Consider the following 14601-nt stretch of genomic DNA (forward strand, 5'->3'; position numbering starts at 1 on the left):
AAAGCACTTTCATAAATGTTATTTTGATTGTTACAACAATCCTGAGAATATTGCAGCTGTAAATGCCATTTTACAGTTGAGGACATAGGTTAAGTGACTTGGTTGTGGTCATATAGCTAGTAAGTTTCTTGAGGCCAGCTCACCCCCAGCAGTCTCTCTTAAGAAGAGAGCGAACCGGGCGGATCAGCAGCTGCTTTCTTTGCGCTGAATCTGGAAGAAATCAAGGGGACACTGCAAGCAGGTGAGGAGAGTGGGTTTTGTTCTCTTCCCAGAGGAAGGAGATGGCACATTGAGTTTGTGAAACAGAAAGTAAACCAGTGTGTCTAGAACAGGCAATAAGCCTGGAAAGGTGGGCCGGCCAAAATTGTTTTAAATGGGAAACCAGAAAGTTTGTGTTTTATCCTAATGGTCATGGGGGGAACTACTTATGGTTCTTGAGCAGGGAAATTACATGGTCCGACATATGCCTTGGGAAATTATTTTAGCAGCTATGTAAAAGGAAGACTGCAGAGGAGGGGAGACTGGAAGCTGGAAAGTGAAGTTAGAGACTATGTTGCTATTAAGCCAAGAGATAAAGAAGTCATGAGGACTAGGGATTCATGGCCACAGGAGAAGAAATTCCCCACCGTCAAAAATACTACATTCTGATAGTGTGAGACAACACATAGTGGGAATAAGGGAGGAGATATTTTGGTGGTAGAATCAATGAGGCTTGCAAACTGAATGGACATGGATAGGAGGTAGAAAGGGAAGAGTTTAGGTTGGTTCCAAGGTTGTAAACCTGGATGACAACGAAGGTGTCGATTCCTTCACCAGCAGTAGGGAAGTTTGATAGGTTTAGAGGGCAGTGTGAGAAGTCCTGCTTTAGATATGTTGGAGATATTCAGGGGCATCTCTTTGGAGGTATTTGGCAGGCAGGCAGGCAGTGGAGTAGGACTGGAGCCATGGAGAGAGTCTAGGGCTAGATATCTGCCTGGAAAATAAAACCCAAAGCTATGAGAACTCATAAGGGGATCAGAAGGAAGGTGTTGAGCTAGAAAAGATGGGCCAGAGCAAAGCTTTTGGGCCGTCATGGGATGAGATACGGATAAAGACCCAGCAAAGTAATCTGAGCAGCAGCAGTTGGGTAAGTAGAAGAAATCTGTCATTGGTGACTTTGGAAAAGGTAATTTTTGTTGTGATGAGACTGGAAACCAGGTTATAGATGTTTGAGAAGTGAATGGGAACAGACAGTGAAAATGGAGACATTGTCTTTTTCCATACTGTTTAGTTATGAAAGGAGAAAGAGATTCTAGTTCAGTAGCTTAAGGAACTTGCAGGGTTGTGTGTGGAGAAATAGGCTGATCTGAGTGGAAGAGCGCTCCTGGAGAGCAGCTCATACTGTCTACAAAGTACATTGTTGCCATTTTTAAAGATGTTACTGCATGGGGTGGACTATTCATTCTAATCTGGAGCAGATCCCTGTGTGTGAGAATCTGATTTTAAACCTGTAGTAAACAGATTGAAAGAGATCTTACATAGGGCTTTCTTTAACTCAGGTCCCCCCCAGAGACCCAAACTGAATCTGAAGCCACGGAGTGCACCCAAGGACGAAGATTCATCAGCTAGCACCTCTCAGTCTAGCCGAGCTGCCTCCATCTTTGGGGGAGCAAAGCCAGTGGATACAGCTGCTAGGGAACGAGAAGTAGAGGAACGACTACAAAAGGAGCAAGAGAAACTACAACGACAGCTGGAGGAGCCGAAACTAGAAAGACGGCCCCGGGAGAGGTGAGGTGGGAAACACTCACCCAGGTCTTCCCTGGTCAGACAGTGTGCTTTCACCTGCTCTTTCAGAGAAGTAGTCATTTTTTGCTCCTACCCCAGGAGCCACCTACAATTAAGCTGAAATTAGTTGGTGGCTCAGAGTCCAGGCTGTTGTCATTTGGGCAGTAGATATTTTCTATTTCATTCTCTCTCTTATATAGACACCCAAGTTGGCGAAGTGAGGAAACACAGGAACGGTCAAGGACAGGAAGTGAATCTTCACAGACTGGGAATATAGCACCATCTGGCAGAAGTAAGTTAAGACAATATAAGGGGAGGGAAACGTACTTTATGGCCAGTAAGTTTTCTGTGCTCTTCAAAGCCAGGAATAGTATTTAGAACTGAAATTCTGAAATTTACACGTTATCAAAAGAATTTATTTTAATTATTAATTTTGACAAATACTTGAGCCTTCTTATTTGAAATGATCTTTTTCATTCCATTTTTTAGCTATTATTGAGGGTGCTGGACGTATTGACTAGGGTTTTCTTTCCCAAGTCTATATTGTGCTTCAGTTTTTCCACCTAAGTGTTTTATATTTGAGAATTTATAATACATACGTGAAAGCTAAAATTGTGTCATTTTTCCCCCACACATATTGTCAGAATTTGCTGTAAATACATTCTATTTTAAAATAGCTTCTCAATGCAAAACCCTGCATGTTAATGTTTTTTATAAATTGTTTTGTAGGTGCATATTCAATTATTTGCCTACTCACATGAATTTGCACTTAAAGGAGAATTCCTATTGCCTTTTCAGATTGCATCTTAATAGCTTGTGGAAAACAAGTGTTGTTTGCCTCCAAAAATCAATATACTAACCAAATAACGTATCTCAACCAATTTATTTTTATTTTAGATTGGATTTTTAAAATCCCTCTAAGAGACCTGGAAAGCCATACAAACTGTAGCTCCTGCTACAATTTGAGGAAATTATTTTCTCTCTGAAAATGGGGGGGAGGGGAGTGATACTGAAGAGGGAGAAGAAAGAAAAGATAGAACCATCCTAAACAGAGACTACATGGTGAGGTGTCTTGAATTCCCCTGCCTTCCTAACTTTTCTAGAAAATTAAGTTTATTCACACAGTGCTTATATTTGACCCTATAATGGCTCTTTCTGACAGTGCCTATTGAATTACTATTTTAAATATGAATTTAATTTTACACATGATATGGTAGTAATTAAACCAGGATGGAAATTATGACATTTCGAATAACCCAGCTTAAGACATCTAAAAATAATGCCAGTAATCATAGTAGCTAGCCTTTTATGTAGCACTTCAGTGTTGGCAAAGCACTTTCACATATCAATGCGTTTGAAAATATTTGTGGAACGGTGATAAGAAAAAAATTGAAGTTGGTCATAAAGTATTTATCTTCCTGGTGTGACATTAATAAAATATTAAGTCACTGTGAAGAACTCCTACCCTTTCTTTGGATGATTATTATCATACTGTCCCTACAGACACACGAAGGAGGGAGAGTGAGAAATCCCTCGAAAATGAAGCATTCAACAAGGAAGAGGATTCTCAGTCTCCAACTTCCAAGCCTTCTAAATCAGATCAGCTTCCCCTAAAGGTGATGCCTGCACCCCCACCGAAGGAAAATGCCTGGGTGAAAAGAAGCTCCAACCCTCCGGCCCGATCTCAGAGCTCAGACTCTTCAGAGCAGCAATCTCCCACCAGGCGAGTCTGGGCTTGTGGGTGCCCCACTTTGTCAGCTAGGGGGGTTGGCCTCAATTTGCTAATGACTATTTTATTGATGTTGTATATCTTACATTTAAGTTTACCCATAAAAGAGATTAAGGAGAGAGAATAAGCCTCTATTAAGCACCTACTGTGTGCCAGGTACTATTCTAAGCACCTTACAGATATTCCAGTTAATCTCACAACAGTCTTGTGAGGTAGATGCTGTTGCAGTCCCTGTTTTGCCATTGAGAAAATGGACATTGGCTAAGTGACTTTACCAGGGTTGAGCAAACTAGTGAGTGAGGCTAAATTTGAACTCAGGTCTTCCTGACTCCAGGCCCAGCTCACTATTCACTGTATCATCTAGCTGCCTTTGTCTTTTCTTCTTTTAAATGTCATGGTATTAAACGTAATATTATAGTGCTTTTCAGAGCTTTTGACAACATAGTCCTAAATTTGCCAAATATGCCTCTTTGTACTATTTAGTAAATCTTGTTAATGTCTGTTTTTCCCTAGTGGTGGAGGAAAGGTAACATCCCAACAGGCTGAGGAAGGACCAGCTAATATTTCAAGGAAAGGTGAGATATATTCCTTGGAAGTGATTAGCCTACGTAGAAGGCAAAAACTCACTTTGCCTCCCTTTTCCGCTAAGGCGTTACTCTGCAAGTGCCTTCTTCTTTCCACTAGAGGGCAGGAAAGCTCTCTTGAGAGAGCCCAGGGCCCTGCCCTTTTCTGGTAGAACATTCATCTCTAAAAGGGGAAGAAAAAACAAAGGGAAGGAAATGAACATTCTCCGTCAGAACTGAAAGACCAAATCCACAAGGCCATGATCACTTGAAAATGTTGTCACTCTGAGTTAAGAAGCCTGTAGTCAGTCCATCCAAGTATTGATTTAGCTATGCCACCACCACTCTAATCTATGGTTGCCACTTTTTCCCCTTCACCCAAGCCTACAAGAGTGGGGTGAGTTATTGCTTTTCTTGCTTTTCTTCAATAATTTTGTATGTTTCTAATCCAGCAGATGAGAATAAGGTAGATGGGGTGAGTGTGCTGAAAGGCCAAAGTGGGAACTCCAACCGTGGTCCAGTGGATGGAGGAAGTAAAGACCATTGGAAGGAGTCTGATAGGTACAGTTGTGTTCCCTGACCCTCAAGTGTGTAGCTGGAGGAAAGATGCTTCTTTGAGAGAGAGAGAGAGAGAGTGTGTGTGTGTGTGTGTGTGTGTGTGTGTGTGTGTGTTTGCAGCCATAATTCCCCAAACAAACTCAAAAAGACCATTTATCACAGTGGTATTTAGAACTGTTAAGATCATCTAGTCCAGTTCTGATCTTACAGATGAGAAAACAGAGGCAGCAGGAAGATAAATAACTTGCCCACGAGTAGAGATTCTGAACTTAGATCTTTGGTGTTCTTCACTGTTACATACTACTTGCCTGTACAGGTGTGGCCTCTTGTGTGTTGTTTTTGCCAGAGTTAAATGTCCACTGAAGCTAGAACCCCGTAGGTACATTTTTATTGAACTTGATATCATCTGTACTGGGTTACTTCAGGCTTAGGAAATTAGACATCTCAGAATATGCAGGTAACAGGAATCTGAGGAGGACATACATTTTTTCCCCTCATCTCTCTTTGCAGGAAAGATGGCAGAAGGGATCAAGATTCAAGACCTGCATCTGAGCCAAAGAAACTCGAAGAAAATCCGGCCTCTGTAAGTGTTAATGTGCTAATCTTTAGTTTTTGTTTGCTCTCATTTTTGTGAAATTCGACTTCTCTGGAACCTTATAACTTTGCTTTTGAATTGTGCTAGTTTGCCTGTGACAAATGTAAATGGAGTGATTTTTTTTTTTTTATTTTTTAGGGGGGGTAGAGTGAGGAACACTGACAAAGTACTTAATCTATCTCTGCAGTGTGAAAAGATATCCCTTTTCCCACCTTCTGAGAGGGGAGAAGAGCTTTAAAAAAGAAAAAAAAAGCATAAAAATGGGGAAGTGTCCTAAAAGGCAGAAAAATACTAAAAGAAAAGGATAGGCACCATCTGACCATTCAGGGCCCATTTACTGGAGTACAAATGCCTTTTAAAGTACAAAGGCAGAGAATTTCATCAATTTTGTCTGTTAAGAAGATGAGCCCAGTGATAGTGAGATGTGACTCAGAAAGCCCATAATCTGTACATAAGAAAGTATCATGTGTCTTACCCACATTGTCACTCTGGTTCTTACAGAAATTCAGTTCTGCAAGCAAGTACGCAGCTCTCTCTGTTGATGGTGAAGATGAAAATGAGGGCGAAGACTACACCGAATAAACCTCCACGTCTTGTGCTTTCTCCCCATCTCTCGCCAACTTGCAACATTCGAGAGCAAATCAAACCTCTATCCAGACAAGACAAAATAAAACTCACCATCTCCTGGAGACCTTTCTTAACTTTTTTTTTTTTTTAAGGAAAAAAAGGAAAACAATGAAATTCTTTTGCATGCTGCTGCAGCCTTTAAAGTATTAAACTAACTGGAGAATTTCCAACCAGTGTAACCAGAGAGAGAGAAAGACGTACAGCTTTTTAAAAGAAAAGTTCTGGTGTGTTTTAGCAGCACCATATAACTGCCTGTATGAATAGTGCCTAGGGTCCTCCTTTTAGCAGAAACGTTAATATTAATGAGTTGGTTTCTGAAAGCTGGTTGGGCGATAGGACAGATACAAGGAAGGAGGTGGGTTTTCTCCCTCTTGATTCTTGCTATCTTATTATGGCATATATGAATTCTGAAACATAATCTGAATAAAATTTCCATCCTTGAAGGTAGGATAACTAGTCTCTGAGGTTATTTTAGTCTCCAGGAGGCTGCCAGCCCCTCCTTTCATTTAATCCCAAGCTGTTGGGGGCCAGTCATGGAGGGAAATGTCGTCCAGTTTTACCCCCCAAGGGGGTGGTTGGGAGTTGGTGCCAAGAGGACAAGATATACTGCTTGGTGACCAGATGGCAGTGGGAAGGGAAATCTGGGTCTGAGGGTGATGTAAATCCTTTTAGACCAGTTAAGGTGAAAGGTTAGAATCTCCAGGAAAGATAAGCAATTATTTCTTGGAACATAGGTGTGGGAACTTCTAGATTCATCCATAGTCTATTGCAATCCTGAATCTTAGAAATTTCAGGCCTTAAGTACAGTTAAAGACTTGTGTACTTCCATTACTACCCACTCTCCTTTTCTGCAGTCTCCCAACTAACATCTTCTGTTTATGTCATGTAACAGGTCATTTTTTGGGCCTCAAATACCAGGGAGCTGTCAGGTGAGGAATTGAGTTGCTATTCTAGATCAAAAGAGCTTGTCATTGCTCCCTTTTGACCCCTCTTGCCGCTCCTTGTTCTTCACCCTGGTCTGTGCCAGCACCAGCTTCCTTGATCCCTTGTGAGCACCAGCAAACGGAAGAGGTGATCTTAGGAGGTGAATAAGGAATGGATTGATAGAGGCTATTAGCCTTTCGCCATCCATTTTCTCCATTCATTTTGATGGCTGATGTTTTTAGGAGTTGTCCTTTTCTCTCCACTGGAATCCCACACTAATATTTAGATTTATTATGTGGCCTAGACCAGTGTGTGGCTTTTTATTTTCCCTTGAGAGAATAAATGATGATTGTAAGAGAACGACTCAACAGGGCATTGGTTTCTGTTGCAACACAAAAGACCATTGTATTTGATTTTATGTGCAACTTTGTGAGGGTCAGCTTAGTGTAGATACTTTCTTCCCCCTTCACCAAATATTAGCACCTATGAGAGGAGGATGCCATCCCAGTCTCTAGTACTTGCACAGTTCTTCTCCAGGCAGTCTTAGATTATTCCCAGCCCAGCCAAGTCAGTGAGCTGGTGTCTGTGTGGCTGCAGCAGTGGGTATATTGAATCAGTTTATAAGGTGGAAATAAAAGGTAGACAAATTGAATAAATTACTAAGTACCAGTAATTGGCACGGATTGGCCGTTAGCCAGGAAGCGGACGTTTAGAAGGCACATCCAGACATAAGCAGTTAAGCCCATTTGCCATAGGTGTTGATAAGGTAGGGTTTGCCCTCTGCATTTCTACTCTCCTTCCAAATAGTTGTATCTGAGAAGCTGTTCTCTCCACTTCCCTTTTTGCTCCCTCTGTTAGACCAGGTACAAGGATTGATTTGCGTCCAGCACCTGAAGACATGTAAAATTTGTACAAAGATATCTTCTATGAAAATGATTTGTAATCTGTAGACTTACTACCTGGGAGATGTCTTATGATGTAAAATCCCCATCCTTTGGGCTGAGGGATTTGGTGGTGTTTTTTTTTTCCGGGTTTTTTGTTTTGTTTTGTTTTCTCCAAATAAACCTAATCTTTAAAGTTCCTTTTTAATGCTGAAATTCTTTTATTTGCACATTTAGTGCTTACAGATTTTTGGTATATGGGCACTTCCCACCCCCAGTTGTTGAAAGTTAATTATACAGTTTACAAATGGATGCTGTTTCTTTGGAAAGGACCACTGTCAACAGCATCTCATTTAATGCTCATTGAAGACTAGGAATTGGGAGCATTTAAAATGGCCTCTGCCCTTTTCCCATGGTGTTGCCTTTGAATGTCTTTTCCAAGGTTGTCCCAGACCATTTCCTCTGTGCTATTTCCCTTGGTCATACATGAAGGGCCAGGAGTTTTTGAGTGTCTGGTACAGGGTCAGTATGGTCATGACTTCTTTTTCTCCTTATTTTCATTTTTGTCTTTGTCTTCAAATCATTGAAAGAAGAATACTTTTTCCTATCTCCATTGCACCAGAAGCCAGGGTTGATTTTTTTTCTGTGGGTCAGTGTGTAAAAAGATCCAGGTTCCCAGCTAGCAGCATCATATGTGATTAAAGTCAGAGGAGACACAATCCTTCCATCAGACCTAGTGGGACTTTTCCTGACAGAAAGTCTTGTTGTGTTAGAAGGTTAGGAATATTTCTAGGAAGGTAAGGAACCTGGGAAACCTCAGGCATAAGGGCTTGGAGCCATTGACTTCACTTCGCTGATAAAGAGTTTCTTGGCCCCCTCATACCTAGCTTCCCAGCATTTTGTGGTTCCTTGCCTCCCAAGAGGGGCATCAGTGTAGCCAGCTAAAGGAGAATGAGAGTAGGAGTCTACCTCCCTGGCTAGGAAAGCACCTTCCCACCTGCTCTAGTACTGTTCATAAAAACACCTTTAGCTATTTCTAAATGTCTTTCTGTGGCTCTAACTATATTCACCTGGTCTTTGGGGATTGGGTTGATAACAGAAATGAAGAAGGGCCAGTTTGGAGCCAGTATCCCTGGTCCTGGTCTCAGATCAACTACTTAACTTCCTATGTAGCTGGGAAAATCACACTCTGTGGGCCTGTCCATCTTTAAAATGAGAGGGTTAAGTCCACAGTGCTCCCAAATTTTGTTCTTTCAGAATGACTGTTATAAGGATAAGGCAATCTTAATAAAGGTGTGATGTGTCTTTGGGCTGGTTGGCCTACTTTCTTTCCCACTTAGACAGTTGCCTTCCCTTCCAAAAAAAAAAAAGTGCCCAGGACACTATGGTCCCCAGAGCATGAGGGCGGGGGCGTTGTCTTAGTTCCATCAGCCAACAGCATCTGGTTTCCCAAGGCACTGCTAGGGTTGCACATCTGCTCCTAGAAAGTGTATTTGCCAAATAAATTTTGTCTCCTGGCAACATTATGGCCCATAGGGCTCGGGGAGAGGGGCGGGAGTGGGGGGGAGAGGGCCTCCACCTTCCTTACCCTAAATCCCAGCTCCAGGAGGCTAGAGAGGGAGTTGGGTGTGGGGGGGAGAAGAAGGGATGGAGAGGGTGTAGCTGTGTGGCTCTCCACCCACCAGGCTGGACAACCTTCTGTAAGACAATGCAGCCTCTGTCTTCAGCTTGGAGATCCCGCCCCTGGAGCCAGCTCAACCCCTTTCCCCTCCTCTCCCCAGTTTCCCTTTCTCAGCCCCTCTGCTTGAACTCCCCCCATCCCAGCCAGTGGAACCCAGGACCCTCACCAATCTTTGGAGGAACTTGAAGTGCTTGTGGGGAGATCATGGAAGAGGGGGTTGTACCTGCTGTGACAAGGTGGGCTGCCCTTTGTGGAATCAAGGTGAGAGGACAGATTGGGGCAGGGTGTGGGATGGGGGGAGATAGCTTGTGAATGCCCTCTCATGGGCTGTTTCACCTCAGCATCTGTTCACCATCAGTCACCACCCTGCTTAGCTCTTTCTTGATTCTTTACGGCTGAGCTGAGATCCAGAACGCCATGGTCCCTCCAGCTCCACCAGTTCCTTACCTCTACCAGACCACTTGTGTGTCATCTTTGCCCACCCCCCCCTTCCCCACCCCAACTCTCCTTGTCCTCATCCTTCCCGCTGAAGGTCCACCTCTCCTGGCAACATCTTGGCCCCAGATTCCTTGTGACTTCAATTGTTCCATCTCAAATAGAATCTCCTTTGAAGGCCAAGGTATCTTTATATCCCTACCTAGAGCTAGCCCCAGTGGCTGACACAGAGTATAGCCCTTTAGTAGATGTTGAATGAATTCATTTTCCCCATGGGGTCTGGAATAGCATGCTAGGGAGAGACATTAAGTATGTGTCCCTGGAGAACATGAGTCCAATTGAACAAACATTCCTGCCTTATAAAATATTAGTGCTGGATGTTCTTTATTTTACAGATGAGGAAATTGAAACCTCAAGAAAGGAAGTGATTTATCCAAGGCCACACAGCCCGCTAACTAGTGACAAACCCTAAAATAAGACAAAACAGTATCAGGTAACTCTCCCTAAGGCATAGGAAGAGCTAGAAGGAAACAGTGGCCCAGAGAGGCTGACTTGCCCAAAGGTCAGTCACACAGAAAGTGAGGCAGAAATTTCAAGAGGTTTTCAATAACTCCATGCCCAGGACTCTGGTCACTACACCAGGCTACTTAGATCTCTATTACCAAGAGCAGAAAAGAGAGTCCCAGCCTGGTCACAGCCATCCTTTGATCTTCCTGTTCAGCTTTTTCTCTCCCATCTTCTCCCAGCCTCTGCCCTCTCTTCCCAGGGTCCCCCATCCCTATTTCCTCTCCAGTGATGCCCAAACTGACCAAAATTTTTTTCTTGGGTCTCTCCTCTAGGAATACTGAGAACCAAGGGTCCCTAGATCCCAGCCACACCCACAAGCCCCTCTACTAAGGCCTCATGGGTGACCTCTGCACCATGTGCTACTTCCCCCAATCCAGTTCTAAGTCAGGGACTCTGCCAGCCTAATTGGCTTTGACCCTGTAATCCCACCCCTTTTTAACCAATACCAGATTTCTCAGTCCCTGCCAGAGACAAAATGAAGTAGGAAAGAGACAGAGGCAGGGATAGCCAGATAGACAGAACTTGAAACTAGTAAAGGCTCTCTCCAGGGCAGACACTAGGCATTCATCCATGAGGATCCATTTCTCCATACGCACATTCTCACCATTGTTTTCATCTTAGAAGGTGGGGAAAACTGCAACAGATAAGGGAGGCAGTGACGGGCATTGAACTTGGAGTCAGAGTAAGACGGCCCTCATTCCTTACAGGCACTGGCATAGCCCAAATCCCACACACACTATCCCTGCTGTCCCTCCCTACACAGACACACTGTGCCTACTAAGCTGCCTCCCTGAAGGCCTAGTCAGCAATCAGACGCTACACCTGCAATAGGAGAGAACTGGGTTAAGTACTAGAAATGTTTGTCTCACATGTACCATCCTAGTAACAGACCCTTACCTCTTATCTGGATTATTGCAATAGTTTTCTAACTAACTTGTCTCTCTGCCCAGTGCCTCTCCCCTCTCCAATCCATCCTCAACCCAGATGCTTAATGTACTACAACATTTATTGAGTATGAACTCAGTACATAAACTTCAGGATCAGATATGAAGTCCTGTGTTTGGCACTTACCGATCTCCACAACCTGGCCCTTTTCACTCCCCACACTCCAGTTTTTGCTGTTCTCCACAAAAAACCCAACTCATCTTCCCCTCTCTCTCCACCCAGGCCTAGCATGCTCTCTTGATCCCTTCCACCTCCACTTACGTGAGGATCCAGCCACATTGGCCTTGCTTGCACACAACCCTGTGCCTTTGGGTTGTCTGCCTAAAATGGCTCCCCTCTCCCCATGCCCCACCCCACTCTCCCACTCCCTCACCTCCTGGCTTCCCTGGTGTCCTGCAATATTCAATTCAAATCCCATCTTCTGCAGGAAACCTTCCTGGGTCCCCACCCGCAGTTACTGAAGCCTTCCTTTCCTCTGAGATTATCTTTCAGTTTTACACTGTATATGATTTATGTGTACCTAATTACTTGTTTTTGTTTGTTTTTTTGGAGGCAATCAGATTAAGTGACTTGACCAAGGTCATACACCTAGTAAGTGTCTGAGGTCAGATTTGAATTCAGGTCCTCCTGACTCCAGGGTGGGTGCTCTAGCCACTGTACCACCCAACTGGCCTTGTACCTGGTTAGTTACATATTGTCTCCCATTAGCTCCTGGAGGACTGGGACTGTTTTTGTCTTTCTTTGTATCCCAAGTGCAGCACAGTCTGGTATATATAGTAAGTGCTTAATAATTGTTTGTTGACTATCATTAGCAAACAGTTTAAACTTAAGTAAGAGGGATTATTAAGTTAGTCATGAAGAAGTTCTTGAATGTGAGAGATTTGAGTCTCTTTTTGGAATGGGGGAAGGAAAGGGCAAAGGTTAGGAAGGAGTCTTTAAAAATAGGATTCTCCAGTGATTGGGATGGGGTAGGATATGGTCCTGTTCAGAGACAGTTAGATGAAATGACCTCTCTGGGTTCTCTTCCTTAGCATGTCCCTTCCCTGGGCCCTTTTAATAAATTCTCCCTAATGAGAGGAGAAACTAAGGGAAGAGTGGGAACATCCTGGCCAAGGAGAGGAAAAGATGGATCTCTTCCTGGTTCCTCATCTCAGTTGCAACAACTCAATTCATTTCAGCAACAAGATTTGACTTGACTTAAAAGCAGTGGTATGCTGGTAAATGTTTAACTTGGGGATGGGGGGAATACATCAGACATACTATTAAGTTTAATCTGCCTTAAAATTTTCTCAGTTTCTTAAATCTAGACAGCCAACAAAATAATAAATCGATGAAACAAGTCCCGGTTTATAGCATTTGCTGATTTCTGAGGTATAAATGTTCACACTGAATACTGAGAAAAATCGAGGGCCAGTTAAAGCTGGTACAAGCTCACGTCAACCTTAAAGACACTTCAGTGCCTGGCATTCGAGGCTCTCCACCATCTAGCACCACCTTCCCACCTTCTCTCATGTACTCTCCTCAACTGAACTGAACCATTCCCTAGGCTAGGTGCTTTCTCCTTCTTCTGTCTCTAACCTAGTTTATCCTCTTGTTGAATTCCTACCCATCCTGTATTTGAATATGTATATATGCAAATAGGAATATACGTGCAAATATGTGTATGTGTGTGTGTATATACATATATGTATATGTATAAATTATTAATGCTTTTTGCCCTGCCTTTACCACCAATCTTTTCCCAACCACTAGATACATATCAAGCTCTCCCTTATGACTAAAGTAAATAAGGGAAAAGGTCTGATACAGAGACTGACAACTTATAGAATATTCTGTTCTAAAAGCCCCCCTTATTCTCCTTCATTAGTTTTTGCATTACTCCAAGTTCAATTTCATTTTAAAATTAATTTTTTACAATCAGCAAAAATCCACCTTTTCTCCCTCCCAACCCAATACTTCCCCCTACCCTGCTTAATGAAAAAAAACCAAAACTCTTGTTACCAGTGTGTATAGTCAAGCAAATCAGATTTCTTTTCCTTATCCTGAAAATATATGTATCTCGTCTTGCACTCTGAATCCTTCACCTTTCTATCAGGAAGTGGTTAAATGTTTCATCATTAATCCTCTAGAATAACGATTGGTCATGAAAGTGATCAGAGTTCCTAACCTAAATCTTCCAGAGTTTGGCTTTGCTGGATTGTTTTCATTGTATAAAATCTCCTGCTTCTCTGCATCTGTTCATACAAGTCTTCCCAAGTTTCTCTGAAACTATTCCCTTCATCATTTCTTCTAGCACAATAATATCCTATTATATTTATATACCATCACTTGTTCTTCCATTCCCCAATTTAGGGGACCCCTTTGGATTCCCATTCTTTGCCACTGCAAAAAGAACCATAGTTTTTTGATGCATCCTTAGAGTTTGTTTTGCTTAGGACTAATCCGTCCCTTAATGTACCCTCCCTATAATTCCTCCCTTTCCCTTCTCTTTCCTTCCTTTATCTATTGGGTGAAATGTATTTCTGTACTCAACTGTGTGTGTGTGTGTGTGTGTGTGTGTGTGTGTGTGTGTGTGTGTGTGTGTGTGCGTGCGCGCGCGCGCGCTTCTCACCTTTGACCAGTGCAGATGACTGTAAGGTTCAAGTGTCAGTCACTTCCTCCACTCCTTCCTTCTTGTTTGGATAGGTGCCTATTTGCACAATCTGATTATGTTAATTTTCCCTAACCTTCCTTTCCCTTCCCCATCATCTCCTCCCAATCTCATTTCTTTCCATTCTTCTCTTTAAGAACCACTCTCAGGCCTTGTTTAATGATACTCCCTCAATGGTCCCCTGATGATAATAGGGTTATGAGGAAACACATAGTGGCATCTTCCTATATTAGAATGTAAGTAGTTCAGCTCTGGTTAGCACTTTATGCTTATTCCTTAATGTAGAATCAAGGGTAAGAAAACTGGAAAGGTCAGATAGGACCAAGTTGTGATAAAGTTCAAATGGCAAACTCAGGGTCTGTCATCTGGAAGTAATAATTGAAGCCACTGAAGTCAGTGTCAATTTAGGACCTACATTTTATTTGTCATTTCTTACAGCATAATATGATTCCATTACATTCATATAATTTTTTTAAAAATCTTTTATTTAATCTGTCCATCCCAGAAAAAAAAAAATCAAGTCCCTCATACTTAGATGCCTAATCCAGCGAAACAAATGTTCCCATTGAATGGTCATGTCCAGAACTATATTTTTCTTTGAGTTCATCACCTCTCTCTCAGGAGATGCCGTGTTTCCTCTTCACTTGTTTGGATTTATGGTCCATCACTGCATTGATTAGAT

At 42.6% G+C, this 14601-nt stretch overlaps 2 protein-coding genes across 8 annotated transcripts in view; both read left to right on the forward strand.

Annotated features, from left to right (window-relative positions):
* Nucleotides 1-7841, forward strand: part of EIF4B (eukaryotic translation initiation factor 4B) — a 35156-nt gene extending 27315 nt beyond the window's left edge. For 4 of the 7 annotated variants that reach the window (XM_072654766.1, XM_072654772.1, XM_072654768.1 and 1 more), the window contains 7 exons: nucleotides 1539-1767; nucleotides 1965-2056; nucleotides 3268-3487; nucleotides 4007-4068; nucleotides 4509-4617; nucleotides 5125-5197; nucleotides 5711-7841. In XM_072654766.1, the coding sequence (XP_072510867.1) occupies nucleotides 1539-1767; nucleotides 1965-2056; nucleotides 3268-3487; nucleotides 4007-4068; nucleotides 4509-4617; nucleotides 5125-5197; nucleotides 5711-5791 (866 nt within the window). In that variant the 3' untranslated portion in view covers nucleotides 5792-7841. The remainder of the gene's footprint in view (nucleotides 1-1538; nucleotides 1768-1964; nucleotides 2057-3267; nucleotides 3488-4006; nucleotides 4069-4508; nucleotides 4618-5124; nucleotides 5198-5710) is intronic. The other 3 variants (XM_072654767.1, XM_072654770.1, XM_072654769.1) reach the window with 1 other exon arrangement.
* Nucleotides 7842-9284: 1443 nt separating this feature from the next.
* The window catches only part of TNS2 (tensin 2), a 28149-nt gene continuing 22832 nt past the window's right edge, over nucleotides 9285-14601 (forward strand). Inside the window, exon 1 of the mRNA XM_072654779.1 lies at nucleotides 9285-9583. Coding sequence (XP_072510880.1) covers nucleotides 9527-9583 — 57 coding nt within the window. The 5' untranslated portion in view covers nucleotides 9285-9526. The remainder of the gene's footprint in view (nucleotides 9584-14601) is intronic.

The sequence above is a fragment of the Notamacropus eugenii genome, chromosome 3 (genome assembly GCF_028372415.1).
Source record: "Notamacropus eugenii isolate mMacEug1 chromosome 3, mMacEug1.pri_v2, whole genome shotgun sequence".
Taxonomy (NCBI): domain Eukaryota; kingdom Metazoa; phylum Chordata; class Mammalia; order Diprotodontia; family Macropodidae; genus Notamacropus; species Notamacropus eugenii.